At 42.6% G+C, this 18098-nt stretch overlaps 1 protein-coding gene across 1 annotated transcript in view; it reads right to left on the bottom strand.

The window, feature by feature from the left end:
- The window catches only part of PLCD4 (phospholipase C delta 4), a 679750-nt gene that overhangs the window by 330151 nt on the left and 331501 nt on the right, over positions 1-18098 (bottom strand). The window contains exon 4 of the mRNA XM_069616847.1: positions 156-384. Coding sequence (XP_069472948.1) covers positions 156-384 — 229 coding nt within the window. The remainder of the gene's footprint in view (positions 1-155; positions 385-18098) is intronic.

Raw genomic sequence — 18098 nt, 5'->3', positions numbered from 1 at the left:
GAGCTCCTCTCAGAGTTTGCATGGGAAAGCATCATGCACTGAGGGGAAAGCACCCTGAGATCATCTCAGAGTTTGCATGGGAAAGCATCATGCACTGAGGGCAAAGCACCCTGAGCTCCTCTCAGAGTTTTGGTTGCGCACCACATCAAGGATACTGATCCATGAGCTCCTTCAGGTTCATGTTTTTCACAGTCTCAATGAGCTTCCGAATGCCCTGGATCCAGAACTGCGCCTCCTCCGCAGAGTTGGCCACCAGATCAAGGTTGCCTTGCCGGCCGCTGAAGACGATGGTGAAGCAGCGCTCGGGTGGGTACTCGTCCGCAACACTCTGCATCATCTCGGATTGGTGACCCTCACGGACCGCCTCAATATCGCTGATCGAAACTGTTGTAGAAGGGAGAGGAAAGAAAGATCAGACACTCATTATGGCAGTGTTGGGAAGAGGTACCCAGCCAATTTGACCCTTTCGATCCCAGTGCACACAATATGCACCTAACACGGCCTGCTACACATTTTCATACAATAGGCTGAAGTTTAAAAGAATGAAATCCTGCACGACTGGAAAGTGCACTAGGAGCAAGATGCCATGTCATGTTGGCACTCAACATTGTCTACCTGCAATATGCTGCAATGCCAGATTTCGAGCGTTTGCAAGTATTCATATGCACTACAGATAAGGACCGCAAAGGCCATTGCAGTCTGCAAATTTTCCTACCTCTCAGTCTTTATTCTTTTCATATTATGGTTAATATCAAGTCTTACCCACACCTTCTGTGAACTGTGTTGCTGTTTTTCCCCTCATGCCTTTTGCTTCAATGGGGCTGCATATGCTTACCACCAGTTCCGTCAAATTGGTGTATGGGGAGGTTTCACACCAACACGGCAAAACTTGTTTGAATTTTTGATTCAGATTAACAACTGGATACAGTTCACTATACAATAGGCTCCCCCGAAGTGCATTTTCTGGGTGCTAGGATAACGGTATTACCCAAATTGTTCGTTTACAATTGTTTTAATGAACAATTGACCGAATTTAAAGGGTCACAATTGACCTTTTCACAATTGCCGTATATATATATATATATATATATATATATATATAGGGGTTTTGGGGGTTTTGGCGTTGGGTGGGGGGGTTGTGGGGGGTTTCCCCCCACATATATGTTACAATTGATCTTCACAATTCGGTCAATTGTGAAAAGGTCAATTGTAATTTGAACAGTTGTAAAACTAACAATTCGTATACAACCAGGATAACCCCAGATGGAAGCATATTTGCAACTAATGTTTCTGAAACCCAACAAATAGGGACAATCTAATAAACAGGCTGAGCTTCCACCCACCCGCCACACTAAGCAGTTTACCCTAAAGTCAGTTACTTAGCGTCAAAGCCAGAGTCAGTGATATCTGGGCAAGTACTAAATAGCTTGAGGAAGTTCTTGTTAAGTTACAAGCCAGGGTCTATCAACCAGAAGAGCAGGAACATGCAGAGATAACAGCAGCAACAAAAACAGAGACACGTTACTCAACCAGGCCCCCACATGAGATCCACCAGCACTGGTATTTGTATCAAAATGTTCAACACAGAGTAACAGGATTACAAAATCCATTATATAAATTTGGGACATTTTAATGAAGCAAAACAAGTTAAAAGACCTTTTTAAAGAATATCCAGTTTTTACATATCAACTAAGTTGTAGCTTTAGGCATATGATATGATATGATAAGGCATTTAGAACATGCCTATACACAGGTGTTTCAAGGCGCGACGAGGCAAGGGAGGGGAAACAGATGGAAGACAGAGACAACGATCCTACTAGGCCAGGTGATATTGGTATCGCGCAAGTGCAAGGGGTGAGGGGGGAAGGGAAAAGTGCGAGGGGCAAAGGGAGGGGGCAGTGCAGTACATAGGATAACAGTAAAAATAAATAATAAAGACAATAAATAAAAGTGCGGCCAGCTGGTGGCAAGTACAAGGGTAAGTGCAGACTTCAGGAGTCAAGTGCAAGTAGCGACTGTAGAGATACAGAAACAGTCCCTAAGCGCATATGTTGATAAGTACTGTTGTGACGAAAAGTTTGAATCAAAGTGATGCTAAATTGACAGGAACTTTAACTTGTTTAAATTGTATCAATTGTAATAATGTAACAAACGGAAATGTGGTAATCCATCCAAGGACAGGCAGGAAATTGTTCTTGAAACATTTTCCAACTTGTGACTCTAAAGATATTGGGCCTCATTACGAGTTCCGACCTTGGAGGGCCCAGTAATTCCCTTTCGCGGGACCCAGAGCCGGTACGTCCCCATTCCCATTGAGCCCCCATAGGGCTCAAAGGGAATGGGGAGGATGGTAGCAGCGGTACCGTTCATAACAGACACCCCACACAGGGAAAGGGTGTTCTTCTACCTAGGGACAGACACCCCACACAAGGAAAGGGTGTTCTTCTGCCTAGGGACTGGTAGGTCACACATTTAGTGTAAAATAAATCGTTTTTTTTCCTTATAATGTGTTATAAAAAATAATAGGATTTTTGGTTACATATATAACTCTTGGAATTATTTGTCTAATCGCTTTTAGGAAAACCTCCTCATCATAAACGGTTGAGTTGACACCAATAGCTATGAACATCAATGAGAAATGAACCTTATGTCGTAACCATCAAAATTGAGATTTTATAGAATCTTTGGTCACATATATAACTCTTGGGATTATTTAATTTGCTGGAAACGACTATCATCACAAACTGTTGAGCTGGCACCAATGGTTACAAACATCAATGAGATATTGACCCTTTTGAATCAAAAAATGATGTAAGCAACTACACATTAGATGACTAAAATTTGCAGCAATAGAGTTCATTAGTAACACTGCCACAAGTGTGTATTTACCTATTATTTGCACTCTTACCCTAGGTTTGGTTATGAGATTGTATGATGGATACTTGGAATGTTATACATGTATTTATTTTTAATGTTCTTTTACTAGTCGGTAGAATTGTTTATACACTGGTATTGACTGACAATCACATTAATCATTTTGAATTTGTTTCCTTATTAGCAACTCAGTATTTATCTCACTAGCATATCCCCAGCTATTATCAGTTCTTAAAATACACAGTCATTGTTGGGACTTTGACGGGTGCCATGAAGTCACCACGCACAGACGTATGACATCATGATGCACACGCTCAAGGACACGATTTGAGTTCGAACTGAGTCTTTGAACACAGGTTTTCAATGCGCTCCATTTGAAAACTTCCAGGCGAATGGATGTTAAGTCTGAGGTTTCACTGCTACACTTGTGTAAGTGATATTTTCTAATTCTTTTCGGGACCGCAGATGGTCAACTATTTTCAAGATAAGTTTTATTTTTATTTTTGTTTTCTTTACATGTGATACAGTTGGGCTAACAAGCATTTGGTAGAAGCATATGTGGAGCCAGGTACCTTTTTGCCTATTATGATTTTTGAGGTATCCACGCATTGGTTCGAAAAAATAGTTTCAAATGCAAAAGTTTCGAAAAAGAATGCATCTAAAAATATGTTTGCAGGTAAAGGTTTTTTTTTAAACTAAAATTGGTGTTCAGGGGTAAAAAAACGGGGGTTAGGGGGACCCCCCCATTAACAAAAATAAATTAAAAAATGCATTTCTTCGACGCATTTCCGTCAAAACATTTGCATTCGAAACTTTTGTAGTCGAAACTATCACTATAAACCGATTTTTGAGTAACATATCACAAGATGGACCCAGTAGAACCATACTTCATTATGCATGTTTTCCAGGCAGATTTTCTTAGGTTTATTTGGACAGCACAAGAGGCGTGTGAAGGAGATATAGGGCCTCATCACGACTTGGGCGGTAATGGTAACGCTATTAGCGCGGGCGGTATTAGCCCTACCGCCGAACTCCCCGGCGCTAATAGCGCCGGATCACGAGGTCGGCGGTAATGTAAGTCCCTATTCCCCACTGAGCCCATTCGGGAATGCCCCATTCCCCATTGGGCTCAATGGGGAATCTTCACGCTAATACCGCCAGCGGATTTCCCGCCGGCGGTAATAGCGCAAATTTTCGGCGGATTTCCCCCCAGCTCAGAGCTGGGGCGAAATCCGCCGAAGCCCTGATTCGGTGGACCCTTAAATCCGGCGGTAATAGCGCTACCGCCGGATTTAAGGGTTACCGCCGAAGTCGTGATGAGGCCCATAGTAGGAGAATATCTTGTCATAATTGGATTGATATGAATAATTAGGTGGGGTCTTGTTGAATTTTATGCAGTTGTCCTCTTTATGTATTTTTCAGATGATGTCTCTGATTAAGGACTTGGAGCCTCATCACGACTTGGGCGGTAACGGTAACGCTATTAGCGCGGGCAGTATTAGCCCTACCGCCGAACTCCCTGGCGCTAATAGCGCCGGATCACGAGTTTGGCGGTAATGTAAGTCCCCATTCCCCACTGAGCCCATTCGGGAATGCCCCATTCCCCATTGGGCTCAATGGGGAATCTTTGCGCTAATACCGCCGGCGCGAATTTTCAGCGGATTTCCCCCCAGCTCAGAGCTGGGGCGAAATCCGCCGAAGCCCTGATTCGGCGGACCCTTAAATCCGGCGGTAATAGCAGTAATAGCGCTACCGCCGGATTTAAGGGTTACCGCCGAAGTCGTGATGAGGCCCACGCTCTGGACCACAACTTTAGTCTCCAAATGAATCCACATCTCAGTGTTACATTGTTATTTAATGCATGATATTTCACTAGAGGACTCTTTCTTTGTATAGAATGTACTAACCAGCAGCAGAACATGCCGTAAGGAGGCACGCAGCACTGGGGAAGGTTTCCATTGGTCTTATTTTCTGTAGTTAAACAAGCAGAATAAGAACAGCAGCAGCAGAGGCGGCCTCTGAGGTGGGACTCAGCCTTGTATTTGGAGGTACACATTGTCATTGCATTTGCCTTGCAGGTATGTTGCCAACATGCAGGACCTATTGCCATTAGGAGAAGGTGAGGGGGCACGAGGGTAGAGTCTGCAGATTGCACTGGGGCTCTGAAAGAACTTGTAAAGAACCAGAGGACCAGGCTGCTGGGACTACGACTGTGTTTTAATTTCTATTTTCTGTCAATTATGAGAGTTTGTGCATGTGATGAGTCCAGCAGCACTACCAACCAATCGGTGGCCAGCAAGAAAAACTAAACATTGCTTTTGTGCTCACAGAAGAAACAGGTAATTGGTTTTAATTCGAGCACAAACCTTCCAAGAAAGAAGGACATTTTGAGAGATAAAAATGTGTTAATTCTCAGCAAATTAACTATCAGAAAAGAGAAATGATTTAATTGCACTAACAATGTCAACTCTTTTAAGTACATAATGCAAACTGCTTACTGCTCATTTCCTTTTCATAACACTCACACTAACATTAAAGTGTCAGGACGGCCACGGGGTAACAACAGACAACTAGACTCAAACTTAAAGTGCAAGAAAGGTTTACTTGGGCTGGACATGCAGGTTGCGGAAAACACAACAAACATGATGGATGAAGGTAATTAAAAGGGCAGCTGTGGCAGTTTTGGCAGTTGTGGTAGTTGAAACATGCAACATCCATGCTGCACTCTCCGCGAAGCGACATATTGGTGAGTGCCTTCGTTTGCTCCTATATTGTCTAAATTACTTGCGCTGTGATCAATTATTACATAGCCCACTTGAAAATCATATTTGGGATTTGGCTACGCAATTTGCGATTGTTATTCTTGGCTTATTCAACTGAGGAAGCGCTCGATTATCAGGAAATAAGGCCCTCGTAGCGCCACCGCCCACCTTGCTAAAAGGCAATAATAGACAAAAATAGATCACAGAAAAGGTTAGATCTGATCCTGTGATTACTACCGAGCCTCTGATTAAACTTTCTATGAACAGACCTCAAGCTTCTACTGATGCAGAAAAGACTGTTTCTTTGCCTGCTTCCCGTTCCCCCACAATTACTCAGGGATCACCCGTGATAGACAATAACCATTCTCTTTTAAAAATGTGCCTGGGTTTGCAACGCGACTCATTGGGAGACATGGAGCCCTCTACCCCCTTCTTTGTTGGTGTGGAAAACCTGACAGGAATAAATCTTCCCGTCTCCCATCAGATTCCTCGGACAGATCTATGAGTGAGAGTGAGAGAGGGTGATAGTGCAAGCTAGCCGGATTGCCCAAATGCCTATACCAATTGGATCTCAAATGAGGCCCATCAGACTATATCTAAACTAGGTTCTATTGCCTCTGGCATTGAAGCCTTAATGCTCCTGTGCTCTGTAATTGCACAGGACGGAGGCGTTGCTAGGGGGAGGCTGAAGGGGCTATAGCCTCAGGTCTATTGGTTGTAACCCCAGATAGAAGCTCAAAGACTACAACCAAAAGGCTAGCTAGCTCTGAGTCCTGACTATCCCAACATTAGTGTAGTCCCCGATCTTTTCCAGACCTAGCAACACGCCTTCACAGGAGCAAGAGGGGTGTATTTTTGTATACAAGGGGTTTGTCCTGTCCTCAAAACATTGTTAATGCAATGCATTCTTGCAATGATTATTTAAACCTTCAGAAGCATCCAGCAAAAGAACTAACAAGTTTGCGTCAATGGGAAAAGAACAATCCAACCACTGAGATTTAGCTACAGCTGCCTTGTTTTCATTTGGCTAGACATGTAGTTTCATGTATTTTTAGGTAAAGCAAGATAACTTCTTTTGACAAAGTGTTCAGACAGTATGTGAAAACAAATCTGTAGATAATACATACAATCAACTGCATGTACCCACAAAGGCACGATTTGGCTCAATATTATTTCATATAAGTCCATTCATGTGCAACCATTAAATCATTACAAGTTCATTGGGTACGTGTTTGCATAATATAGCTATTCCAACTGTTGTTTTTAAATGCAACATTTTCTACAAGAAATGGTAAAGCATTCTGTATAAAGAATGCATATATTAAACGTTGATACACAACCCCTGATATGTTTTGCGTGGAGGTGTCACCACAGTCACTAAGACCAAGCCGAGTGAGTTTCGATTTGTTACTCTAGTGGCAGGGTGACAAGTTTGCAGGAGTCTAGTGTATTGGTCCACTGTGTGTGGAGATAAGACCTTAAAAGATGGGGTCTACTAAAGCCTGGCGTTGGAGGGTTGACCAAGAAACTGGTCAACGTCTAGATGAGAGTAGAAAATGTTCATGTGGTCCTTGTTCATGTCTGTCCCTGCGGGGGCATGATGACCACTGATGTTTCAGCTTGATTGTGTGACAACCTTCTTCTGGGGCCAAGTGTTAGCAGGTCTCCCTGGGGATAAAAAATATATGTGTATACTCAGTGTTAGGCAAAAGGATGGAGCATACCTGAGAAAGGATGGTGAAAAGGTTAAAAACACCCTGTAATTCGGGTGAAGGTAAGTGAAAGGCTGAAGGCCCTGTGGCCCAAAGGACTGACCTTAAATAGAGCTGGAAGGAAGTTTGAGCCCTCAATGTTATTTCTTCAAACAAATGGCAGACACATGTGAAGGTCAATGGCTGGAAACAGCTCCTACCTCCAAAGTTAAACGGTAAGGCGATCTGAGGTGGCCAGGATGGAGGAATGGATATTGTAAGTCAGAAGTTAGAGGTCGCGTGAAGTGGTGAAGAGTAAAGGTGGTAAGAGGAGTGTAAACCCATCTTTCCAAAAGTGGTGGATATCATTTTGGAAAGTTCAAGATCCTCTTATGAGGCCCTGCCCCAAATGATTGGGGGGAGAAGGGAAGTTTTGCCTCCTCCACACGACATTCCAGCACAAATGACTTGCATTGCCACTTCCAAAAATGCCTTGATGCAATTGTCCCAGCAGGCATTGGAATGCAGAGACCTCTTATCTCCAAGGAAGAATGACTGAGACTATGAAGAAATGATGATGCAATCTTCTCCTGCCACTCAGCATTTGCACAGAAACTGATCAAAACTGGCACGATAAGACTCTTAAAAGGCAGAGTTAGTAAAAAGAAGAAAAAGCCAAAAAAGACTCTCACTGCACTACTAGAAGACCCCACGTCCTCTAACGGTGCTAGAGCAAATGTAATTGCTCCATCGACTGTGAATGCCATAGGGAAGCACACTCTAAGTGATGGAACAACTAGGCAGGTTTTACTTCAAGGTCCGTTGGACCATTGGCTGGGGCACCCCGATGGTCCGGCTAAGGACAAAATGGAGCCAACCATCCTCAATGTCAAGTGTTTGAATTTGGGGTGTGGGGGTGGGGTCTTTGATGAGAAGTTTTATTTAAATTGAATGTTACTTACCTTTTAAGGAACATGTTATGTACATTGTTGTTTTTGTTTGCTCTCACTTGTATGTTTCAATATAACTCTTGGTATAAAAATTAAAGTCGTTAAAAAAAACTCCTCAAGTATGATGCAAATGCAGTCAGAAAATCTTGCTCTTGGTATAATGGACTACCCAGGCCCTCTTCAGAGTAGCAAAATTTACAACTTGCTACCGATTAAAAGTTTGCCAGCTAACTTGTTACAATCAAAGGAGAAAAATGTGTGGCCCGATATGGCTAAATGGAAAATTCTTGAGATGCAAGACAATCCTTGATCCTTGGGGAAATGGGTCAAATTGGAGGAGATCCAGCCCACTAATTGCAGCCCTTTTCAGAATTGCAAAATTATTTTGGAAATCTTTTTGCAGATTAATTATTTAACAATGATCACCGTGGCTGATATTATACGTATTGAAATGCCTAAGTATGATAGCTCCCAGAACTGGGCGATTATGGAATTCTTTTCGCCTCTGATGGTGGCACTCCTAAAACAAATCTCCCTGTAACTTGAAACCTTAGGGTTTCGCCTCCCAGTCTGCAGAAAACAGCTTATGACATGGGCCACTAAGCTGTTTAAACTACATGATCTATCGCACCCTAAGATTTCTCTTTATTCTAAAGTTCATCACTCCGAACGTGAAATACTGCTTGCTTCTATATAGCCCGTTCCCCGGCGCTCCTTATGGCAAATAACCAGATTCCACAATGGTCCTGAGATGCCGCAAGATCGAATATAAATTGACCAAAAGACTCAGAGCTAATAATTGCATGGCTTTCATGGAATACAAAAGGCCACCGTTCCTTTCTTGGACAACCACTGGGCATCCTCTAATTATCTGCCTGTGATGTGTTTTGCTCCAGGAAACATGGCTCATGAATGAGTTCAATATAGATGGTTATAATATCCTATGCAACTCGTCTAAAAGGCCAATTAAAGGACGCCCCAGCTGTGGTTTGCCCATAGGCGCACCGGACAGCTTCACCTTAGAACCTGTGTGTATAGGACATGCTCTTCCTTATGTAATCTCAGCAGGTCTCCTCCTTCCGGCTTCTAAAGAGAGGATACTGCTCTTTAATGTCTATTATCCCCCAAACTGTAAAGTCACCCAAAAATACAACATCTGATATCAAGCACTATATTAACATGGTATACAAAACATCCAACTGCTAAGGTATTAATAGCCATGATCTGCATTTAGATATTCGTGGAGAGCTGGCTGTGGAAAGAACCCGGCCATATGCAAAAGCATGGTGGAAATGGTGCTGATCGTGGATGGAAGCTCTTTTTTGAAGGGGGCATTATTTGACCTAACCTTCCTAGGAACAACCCAGACCATCCCAAATCTAACTTCAGCTGGACAAATGGCCGATCCAGGTCTCACTAAGATTACGTAGTGGCAAAATTAAAAATGCTTAGAAGCTGTGAACTATTAAAGGTAGCCGATAATGACCTTAGCGGTCCCACTACACTGACTTGGACGTCCAAATGGACCACCCTCGCCCCATCTCTATCATCAATATTTTAGTAAAACCAAACAAGGAAGGGAATCATGTCATGTCGTCACCTCAAACGGTCATGGGCATTAATAACACACTGATCACAAGCAAAGATTGCCTTGAACCCTGGTTATCCCGGCATGATTGAAACATAGAGTTTATGGTGGAAAACATTGTGGATTCTGTCCATGTCCAGAACCAAATTCCCTGTAATATGGCTAGTGAAGTTAATTTGCACAAATTTGACCCAGACATTTTGCGCAGGAAGGTTCAATACCATGGGGACAGAGCAAGAATCAGAAAGCAGCATGACCTCTCGGAGGCGGATACAAAGGCTAAATGGATCTGATTAACTAAATGTTATAAAAATTGGTTGACTTGGCACAAGCACTCCTTAGATAATTCCAAATGGTTAATTCTAGATAGAATATTAAAATCCAACAATAGTAAAAGGTTTTGGTCTCTATTTAGGGACTGCCTGGCTGGATCAACATCGAATGCATTGAATGCCGTCCCAGAGAAACAATGGGCAGCTCAGATAACTGAATTGTAGGTCACGCCAGTGGGGGAAGAAATTAGCACATCCAGATACATTCCTCAAAATAAGATCTTACACAAAGGATTAGAGGAAGAGGACATAATTATGCTTATAAAAACCTTGAAGCCTTCTTTTGTGCCCAGTCCTGATGGAATAGAAAACATTAGCTTGAAGAAAAACCCTATAATGTGGGCAAAGATTCTTTTAAAGCTATTTAGACATATTGAAACTTCTGGGTGCATTCCAGAGAGCTGGACACGGTCACTTCTCGTTTCGACCCATAAACAAGGGGTAGACTTGGTTCCCTTAACTATAGACTCCTAGCCATGGTTGATTCAAGTCAAAATATCTTTTCAATGGTATTATTAAAATGCCTTAATAAATGGGTCCAGGAGGAATATTTTACTGAAGCCCTTTCCGACGGGCTTCAGAAAGGGGTATTCTATACTAGACAATATATGCATGACACAATACCCGATCGCTGAAGCAAGATGTAAAATGGCCACTAACCTTTTTTGTTGCCTTGCGGATTATAGCAAGGTTTTTGACCTTATATCCTGCTAACGTTTGTGGTCCAAATTGATACGCTGGGGTATTGCTCCACATCTATTGTATTTCCTCAAACTACCTTATTCAGACACCGGAGTTTGATTAAATCAGGAGGGGAACTCAACTTAGCCATTGAATTAATTTTGGATTAAAGCAGGGATGCGTACTCACCCCATTGCTTTATAATTTATTTATTTCAGACATGAACGCCGCGATAGAAGCTGTTTGAAACTTCCCACCTTGAGTAAATAGTATTCCAGAGTCAACGCTATGGTACACCGATGACACACTTCTCTTTGACCAGGCTCCTTTGGGCCTCCAGCGCTCCATAAATGCTCTGGCTTCCAATCCCCTGGAAAATCACATGATAATTAATACACAGAAAACCAAGATCATGTGTTTAGTGGGTCAATTGCCAGCAAAACATGCCTATCACTGGAGCCTGGGCAAAGATCATCTTTAAGTAGTTGACGCTGCATATACCTGGGCTTTCCATTAAGGCTCAATCCAATGTCCCAGATACAGAACACTCAATTTTACTGATTTCATTCATTGTAGACACATACAACAGGCGGTGAGGAAACTACTCCACATTTCTCGTCCTGATGAAGGCTGTTACACTTGGCTTTCAAAATTCAATAGGCCGAAACACTATTGTGTTGACTTTTTCTTTATTTCAGTATGCCAATGAGGCAGAAATTCATGTTTCACTCTATATTGTTCCCTTGACAAAGCAAGGTTCTGTACATTAAAAGTGACTATGTGGTTGAAAAATGTACTATATGTATGAATTTCGTGGTTTATTATATGAATGTGTTAGGTTCACAACGTCTCTATGGTATGTTATGTGATACACATCGTCTGTACAAATACACAACAATGATTTGTTAGAAAAGATGACTCAGTAAACGGTCTTTTTTTTCCACTGTGGTACTGTCCAGGTTCGCCCTGACCAATTGTTTTACACAAAACATTATAGTACCTGGAACGGTCATCCTAGAGTCTTGTGCTCCTTCCTTTCTGTTACAAACGTAGTGGAATAACTGCAATAAGGTTGCAGAAGGCAACGCACTAAACCTTGTGACGAGGTATTAAGGATAAAGAGATTGCCCAAGACAAGGTAGCGGAAGATTGTGTTGAAACTCCCCTTCCGGGGTATGATGAGAAGATAAAGACACCTTGCAAGGGGACAAGAAGATGGCTGTGTTGTATAATGTTTGTGTTGCATGTATATGCGTAGTCATTGCTGGCACCAGCGGTAGGGTGTATAGTGGTTTGAGTTGGTGAAATGTAAGGGCTTGTGCACAGTGGTGCAGATCATATAGCATGTGGAGTAGTGGTTTGGACCAAAAGGGCATGGCCCAGAGTGCAGGCAGCATCTGTGGTGCCTGCCTGAATAGTTGTTGCAGTGAACGAGGTATTGGGAGGAGACGTAGAAGTGTTGGAAATATAGGTGAAATATTGTTGGAAGGAGTGTGTGAAGGAGGAGTGGGGAGGTAGTAAGTTTGAAGTTACATTAGGTCTGGTAAGTATCGGCAGTCTAAATTGTGACGTGCCATCATGGGAACACTCCCCTTATGCATTTATGTAAAGCATTACCCCGGTGAAAAGACAAAATAGTCAAGTTTCACTCACAGTGGGATCATCACACTGCGGCCAAGAGTTGTAGGCCCTGGCCACAGAAGGGAGCCCTTTTGAGATCCGTACTGCAACACATGACAACATATCTGCATCCTGCACACAAAGGGAAAAAGCAGCAAAAGAGATTAGCCATTCTAGAACTTTGGAAGATGTATAGGGATGAGAAGGAAGATCCACCCGTGAGAGAGTGGATGCTTAATCAGCATGAAGGGGAGGGCACAGCACTCTCAGCTCCTCCTCCTCAGAGCATTGATCCATCTTCTGAAATACAAGTATTATATCCATTGAAAGAACTAAAGGGAGCAGCCGGGTATACCAAGCCTACATATGCGCCCCCCTCATACATTAGTGAAGATGTGATAAACAGAGCTAAAATAAACAAACAAAATCCAGTATGCACACATCATGAGTAGAATGAATGCTGCGAGCTGCCTGTGAGACTGGCAAAGGCTGAGGAGGAGATTCAGAGAGGCAGGCAGGACAACAGAGAAGAGACAGTGATTGCCCCCAATAAGTTGGTGGGAGGACATATATTGCTTAAAGTAGACAGAAGAAACATGGATCACTCTAAAGAAAGAGAAAGGGAAGTTAGAGAAAGACAGGAGAAAGAAGAGCAAGAGAAAAAAGAAGAAGAGCAAAAGGAATTAGCAAGAAGAGAGGAGGAAAAGAAAGAAAGAGAATGAGAAAGAATATATGAGGAAGAAAAGGAGAAGGAAAGGAGTGAGGCAGATAGAGAGGAGAGAAAATGAAGAGAACACAAGGAAATTAGAAGAAAGGTAAAGAGAGGGAGAAAACAAAGAAAAGGAAGGAGAAAGGAAAAGAGACGAGAAGAAGAAGAACAAAGGTAAAGGGATGTAGAGAAAGAGATAGCGAAGGAAATAGAGCAAGAAAGAGACAGGGAGATAGTACTAGAGATGGAAATAAGCAGAGGAAAGGAATTAAAGGAAATTGATGAGATTGTCAAGGGAGGCATGCTCCAGGACATGGCGAAAAGCAAGGAATGGGAGCGGAAAGAAAGAGAGAGGAGTTTGGAAAGGCATAATAGGGAAGTGGAGGAAATATTCCGAAATTGTTCTCTACCAGATCAAGAAGAGGGAGAAGCTATGCAAAGGACGATTGGTCATTTATATAGAAGCAGGAGGAACGTTGCTGTATGTAGAGTAAAGAGAAGTGTAGTAGGGTCTCCACAGAGGGGGGAAGAGAGTGGGTTGGAGGAAGTGATGAGTGGAGTTTACAGGATGATTCTCCTGAAGAGACTAGAGTTTGAGGACAGAGAAGATGAAGGAAGTGATGAAGGTTGCAATATGATGTTTATGGATGAAGAGAGGGAAGAAGATGGAGAAGAGGAAGAAGAGGAAGAAGCTGCACAAGCCTCCTCCACAGGTTTAACAACAGGGGTAGAAAGAACATGGCTAGGAGTGGGGGATTCAGAAAGAATGGTGAAGCCTGCTAAAAGCTCTGGGCTCTCAGAAATGTGATCATAAAGCCTAGAAGAAAGAACACCTTATGTGAATAGGTTGAGAAATGTACCAAGACGGAAGCAAATTAACTTGACGGATGGACCAACCAAGACATGGGGACTGACTACGGTTAGACAGATCATGGAGTTCATGCAATTCCCATTGTTGGAAAAGGGGGGACGATCGCAATACATACCATTGTTAGAAACGGACAAGAATAATTTAGTCTGTAACCTACTGATGCTGACATCGGGAGCAGACAGTGGATTCATTAATTAGAAAGAATAACAGCCAGGATGACGTTAGCAGTGGGAGACATAAAAAGCTTGTTTGCTGCCATCATAAAGGAAAGGGCTGATGACATTTGGAAGCAAGTGGGATATCCCTGAGTAACAGCTCAGAATACTACTCATGACGGAGCACTGTTTTACAATTGCAGGGCAAATGTATGGAGAGCACTCAGAGTGCAAAATCCTGATTCGTCAGACATTAGCATAATCATGCCATGCAAAATGGGTGATGAAGAAGACCCAGTTGCTTACATTCAAGAGATTCAAGAAAAATGGCGACTCAAAATGAGAGAGCTGTGGGATAAAACTATATCTTTTTCTTTTCACATATTGTTCCAGCTAGCGCAAAGACAATTGAAAAAGATAGTGGGAATGAAAGGAAAACCATGACCAGACATTTAGTTGACTATAGTTCATCATTGTCAGTTAAGGCAAGAGAAAGCAAAGAAAAAACTTGAGGAAAGAAAGCTGAAGGAAGCAAACTTAGTTTCAAAGAAATTATCAAAGTTTTCAATGGAAGTAGCAGTATTGACCAGTGGAGAGTGGGTAAATGTATCAGGTGTACTGCAGACACTGCAAATAAGTAGTGGGAACTTGGCAGAGGAGAATACAATTATTGACCAAGGGGAAGAGGGGGTGCACCCAGAGGCTGAGGATTCAGATATCAGGCTCCCCAGGGGGGAGATTTTAGTGGGGGACAACCTAGGTTTGAAGGACAGCCTCAACAGTGTCAAACATGTGGGAAGATGGGCTACATTTCCCGAGCATGTAGAAGTAGGGGAAGGATGCAGCACAATTGGCATGATCCAAGAGGGGGGACAGCTTATCCTCCACCGTATAGTGCAGGGCCACCTGAATATATTGCCCAGGATCAAATGCTGTATGCGCCACAAATGCAACCTGCACAACAGGGAAGGCCAATGCAAGTGCAACAAGCACTGATGCAGCAACAAGCCCCCATGCAAACACAGCAAATACAGATGCAGGCACAAGCACCCATACAACAGAATGCAGTAACATCATGGAACACATGTGTGGGGCCACAGGCACCTACTCCCAGGATACGGAGTGTTACTGTGGTGGGAAGGAACCCTTTCACTGGTACAGGGATGAACGTATATCCCTAATAGGACAGCCCACAGAAAGACGTGATGTGTTCAATCCTGTCAGTCAGACCAGACCAACAAAAGGAACCAAGGGTTAAGGTAACCATAGGTGACAAAACATATTCTTTCCTTGTAGAAACAGGAGTGACCAGGCCCTATATTAGAGATGGAAAATACCCAACGTCAGGATTTGCCATGAATACACAAGGTTTGCCTGGGGCGAAAGTATGTTCCTTTTACTGACGACTTACCTATCAATGTAGGTGAACGTTACCTCGCCATGCTACTATTACACTGTCACAAAACACCAGTTAACACACTGGGGAGAGATTTGATGGGCAAACTCAACATGACAAAATCCTTCACTGACCAGGGAATAATATGTTCTACTCCGGGGATTCACTGTGTAAATGCATACGAATTTATATCAGCATTCTATGGCCAGAAAGCCCAGAGGGGCATGCCATTAGACACAGAAGTATTCCTTTATGCAGTGCACATAGTGTTAGCATCACTTCTCAGAATAAGGGGTAAAATGTTGCGGCTACCCGCAGACTTTGTTCAGACTAGACGTACCCATGGATGAGGAAGAAGGGCAGGTGATTCAAATAGAGCTAGGAGCAGTAATAGTGAGAGAAGACAGGGTAATTCTTCACAGGGTTGGTGATTAGGGAAAAAACTTGAAAACAGTGATAGCTCCTGATGAGGGACATAGACAGATCGATTTGACAGATGAAGATTTGTTTACAGATGATGACTCAGGTGACGAGGTAGTGTTTTTCATAAACCTTGCCTATTGGTGAAAATTGAGACCAGAGAAGCACCGCTGAGAATTGTGCTCTGGCATATTGAAGTGTCTTCTATGTGCTAGATGGAATTACCAGTAAATAGCCTAGACCAAATAACCAGACAGACAGTAAAATACTGCTTTAATCTCAATTAAAGAAAGCAAGGAGATATAACAGCTATCAGAATAGATGCATGCATATTCACACGTTATCTTGTTTGTACAGAGTTTATATACTTTTACATATGTCATTTATGATGTCATCCTACTTGGCATTTGCAAAAACTATTAACATGAGGGATTGGATTAGGAGGACATGTCTACTTATAGAATTGTATAAGGGTTAATATCTCTTTGGCTGCCCCTTTTATGTAGGACATGCCATGAGCTACTTCTAAATACGTAATATACTGATTATAGCAGAGAATAGGGCAAAGGTTTGGTAAATACAACATTGTATGTGAAAGTGCGTGGCAGGCTCTATGATTGGTTGGCAACCCCATCCAACCTTGGACTTTCAGCTTGTTAAACAGCACTTGAGTGAAAACAAAACCTATGTGCTTGAGATGCGTTAATTCATTCCTTGTTTTCCCAATTAGTCCAAAGAAAGTGATCAACCTGATCCTTAGCCAAGGTCTTCTGTTTGTAGTTGACCTCGTAGTCTGCTTACTGTCCTGGAACATTCAAGGGAGTATGAGCATACCACTATCTCCATAGGCCTTTTATTGAACAACGACTTCTGAGTCATGTGTTAGGTGACCATGATTTTATCAATTTCAGCCTCTCATTTACTACTATTTGATTTTATTACACAGGGTGCCATTACCCTTTCTGGCCTTTAGGGACTTGCTCATCGCACTTCACATAGTTATTGCCTTTGTGGTTGTTCAACACTTTCTAAACTTGATTATTGCAACACTCTCTACGTAGGTTCATTCGGACTGCAATAGACCCATCTTCCCACATACTTCTTGTGGTGTCTCGGATAAAGGAACTTTGTTCCCTTAGGTGCTAGAATACTGGCCTTTAAGTAGTCTCTCATTTCTTCATCTGTCAACTCTTTGGGTCCAAACCCTGACTCGACATCGATCATGATCTTCATTCCAGCTGCTTTCTTTGCCATTTTGCCATTTTCTTACACTGTGTGATTATTATTCTGATCACACAGAATTCAAACATGATCATCACCAGTAGTGCTCCAAGAAACCATAAGATATTCACCCTCCATTGTGGAACCCATGAGAAGATCGATGCAAACCAGCTGTCATCTGCAATATTGTGTTTCATCTTCCATCTTCCATCTTGATGTGCAAGTTCATCAGCATCATTATGGCTTCTGTCAAGGTTCCATTCTCGTCATCGTGAGAAGGTATGAATGCGCAACATGATTCTCTGATTTTGGCACAAACACCTCCATCCGTTGCTGTGATCATGTCCAAGACATATCTGTTCTGGAGAGTAATCAGTCTTATGGCTCTCAGCTCTTCTTTGATTGTGTTGAATCCCTTTATGGTTGTATTGATCATCTGCAGAAGCTCCCAGCGAGTGATTTGTAACCACTTCACATTCGCCATCATCTGGATCCCTGGCATGAAGATTGTCGTGAACACTGCAGAAGTCTGACTGAACAACCTGTGTTCATATTGAATAGCATCGAAAGCTTCTATCGATTTATCGGAGAAATCATTCTCTCTCTTTGTTCGATTGAGAAATGTAATTGGTCTTCTCTTTCTCGTGTGAGCATCTGTTTTTGGGAACTCCCCAATGTTCAGGTGGAATCACTAATGCTGGAACATGAACAATCACTATAGAACACAGCCCTCCCTCGTCCTTGGGTAACTTCATATATGCTCTGGATCCGCAGGCCCAGTATTGGTCCATTATCACCACTGTTCCATCTTTCATTCCTGGTATCAAA

Source organism: Ambystoma mexicanum, chromosome 9, assembly GCF_040938575.1.
Source record: "Ambystoma mexicanum isolate Mex_15411 chromosome 9, UKY_AmexF1_1, whole genome shotgun sequence".
In the NCBI taxonomy this organism is placed as follows: domain Eukaryota; kingdom Metazoa; phylum Chordata; class Amphibia; order Caudata; family Ambystomatidae; genus Ambystoma; species Ambystoma mexicanum.
This window is presented reverse-complemented; position numbering and strand designations above follow the sequence as displayed.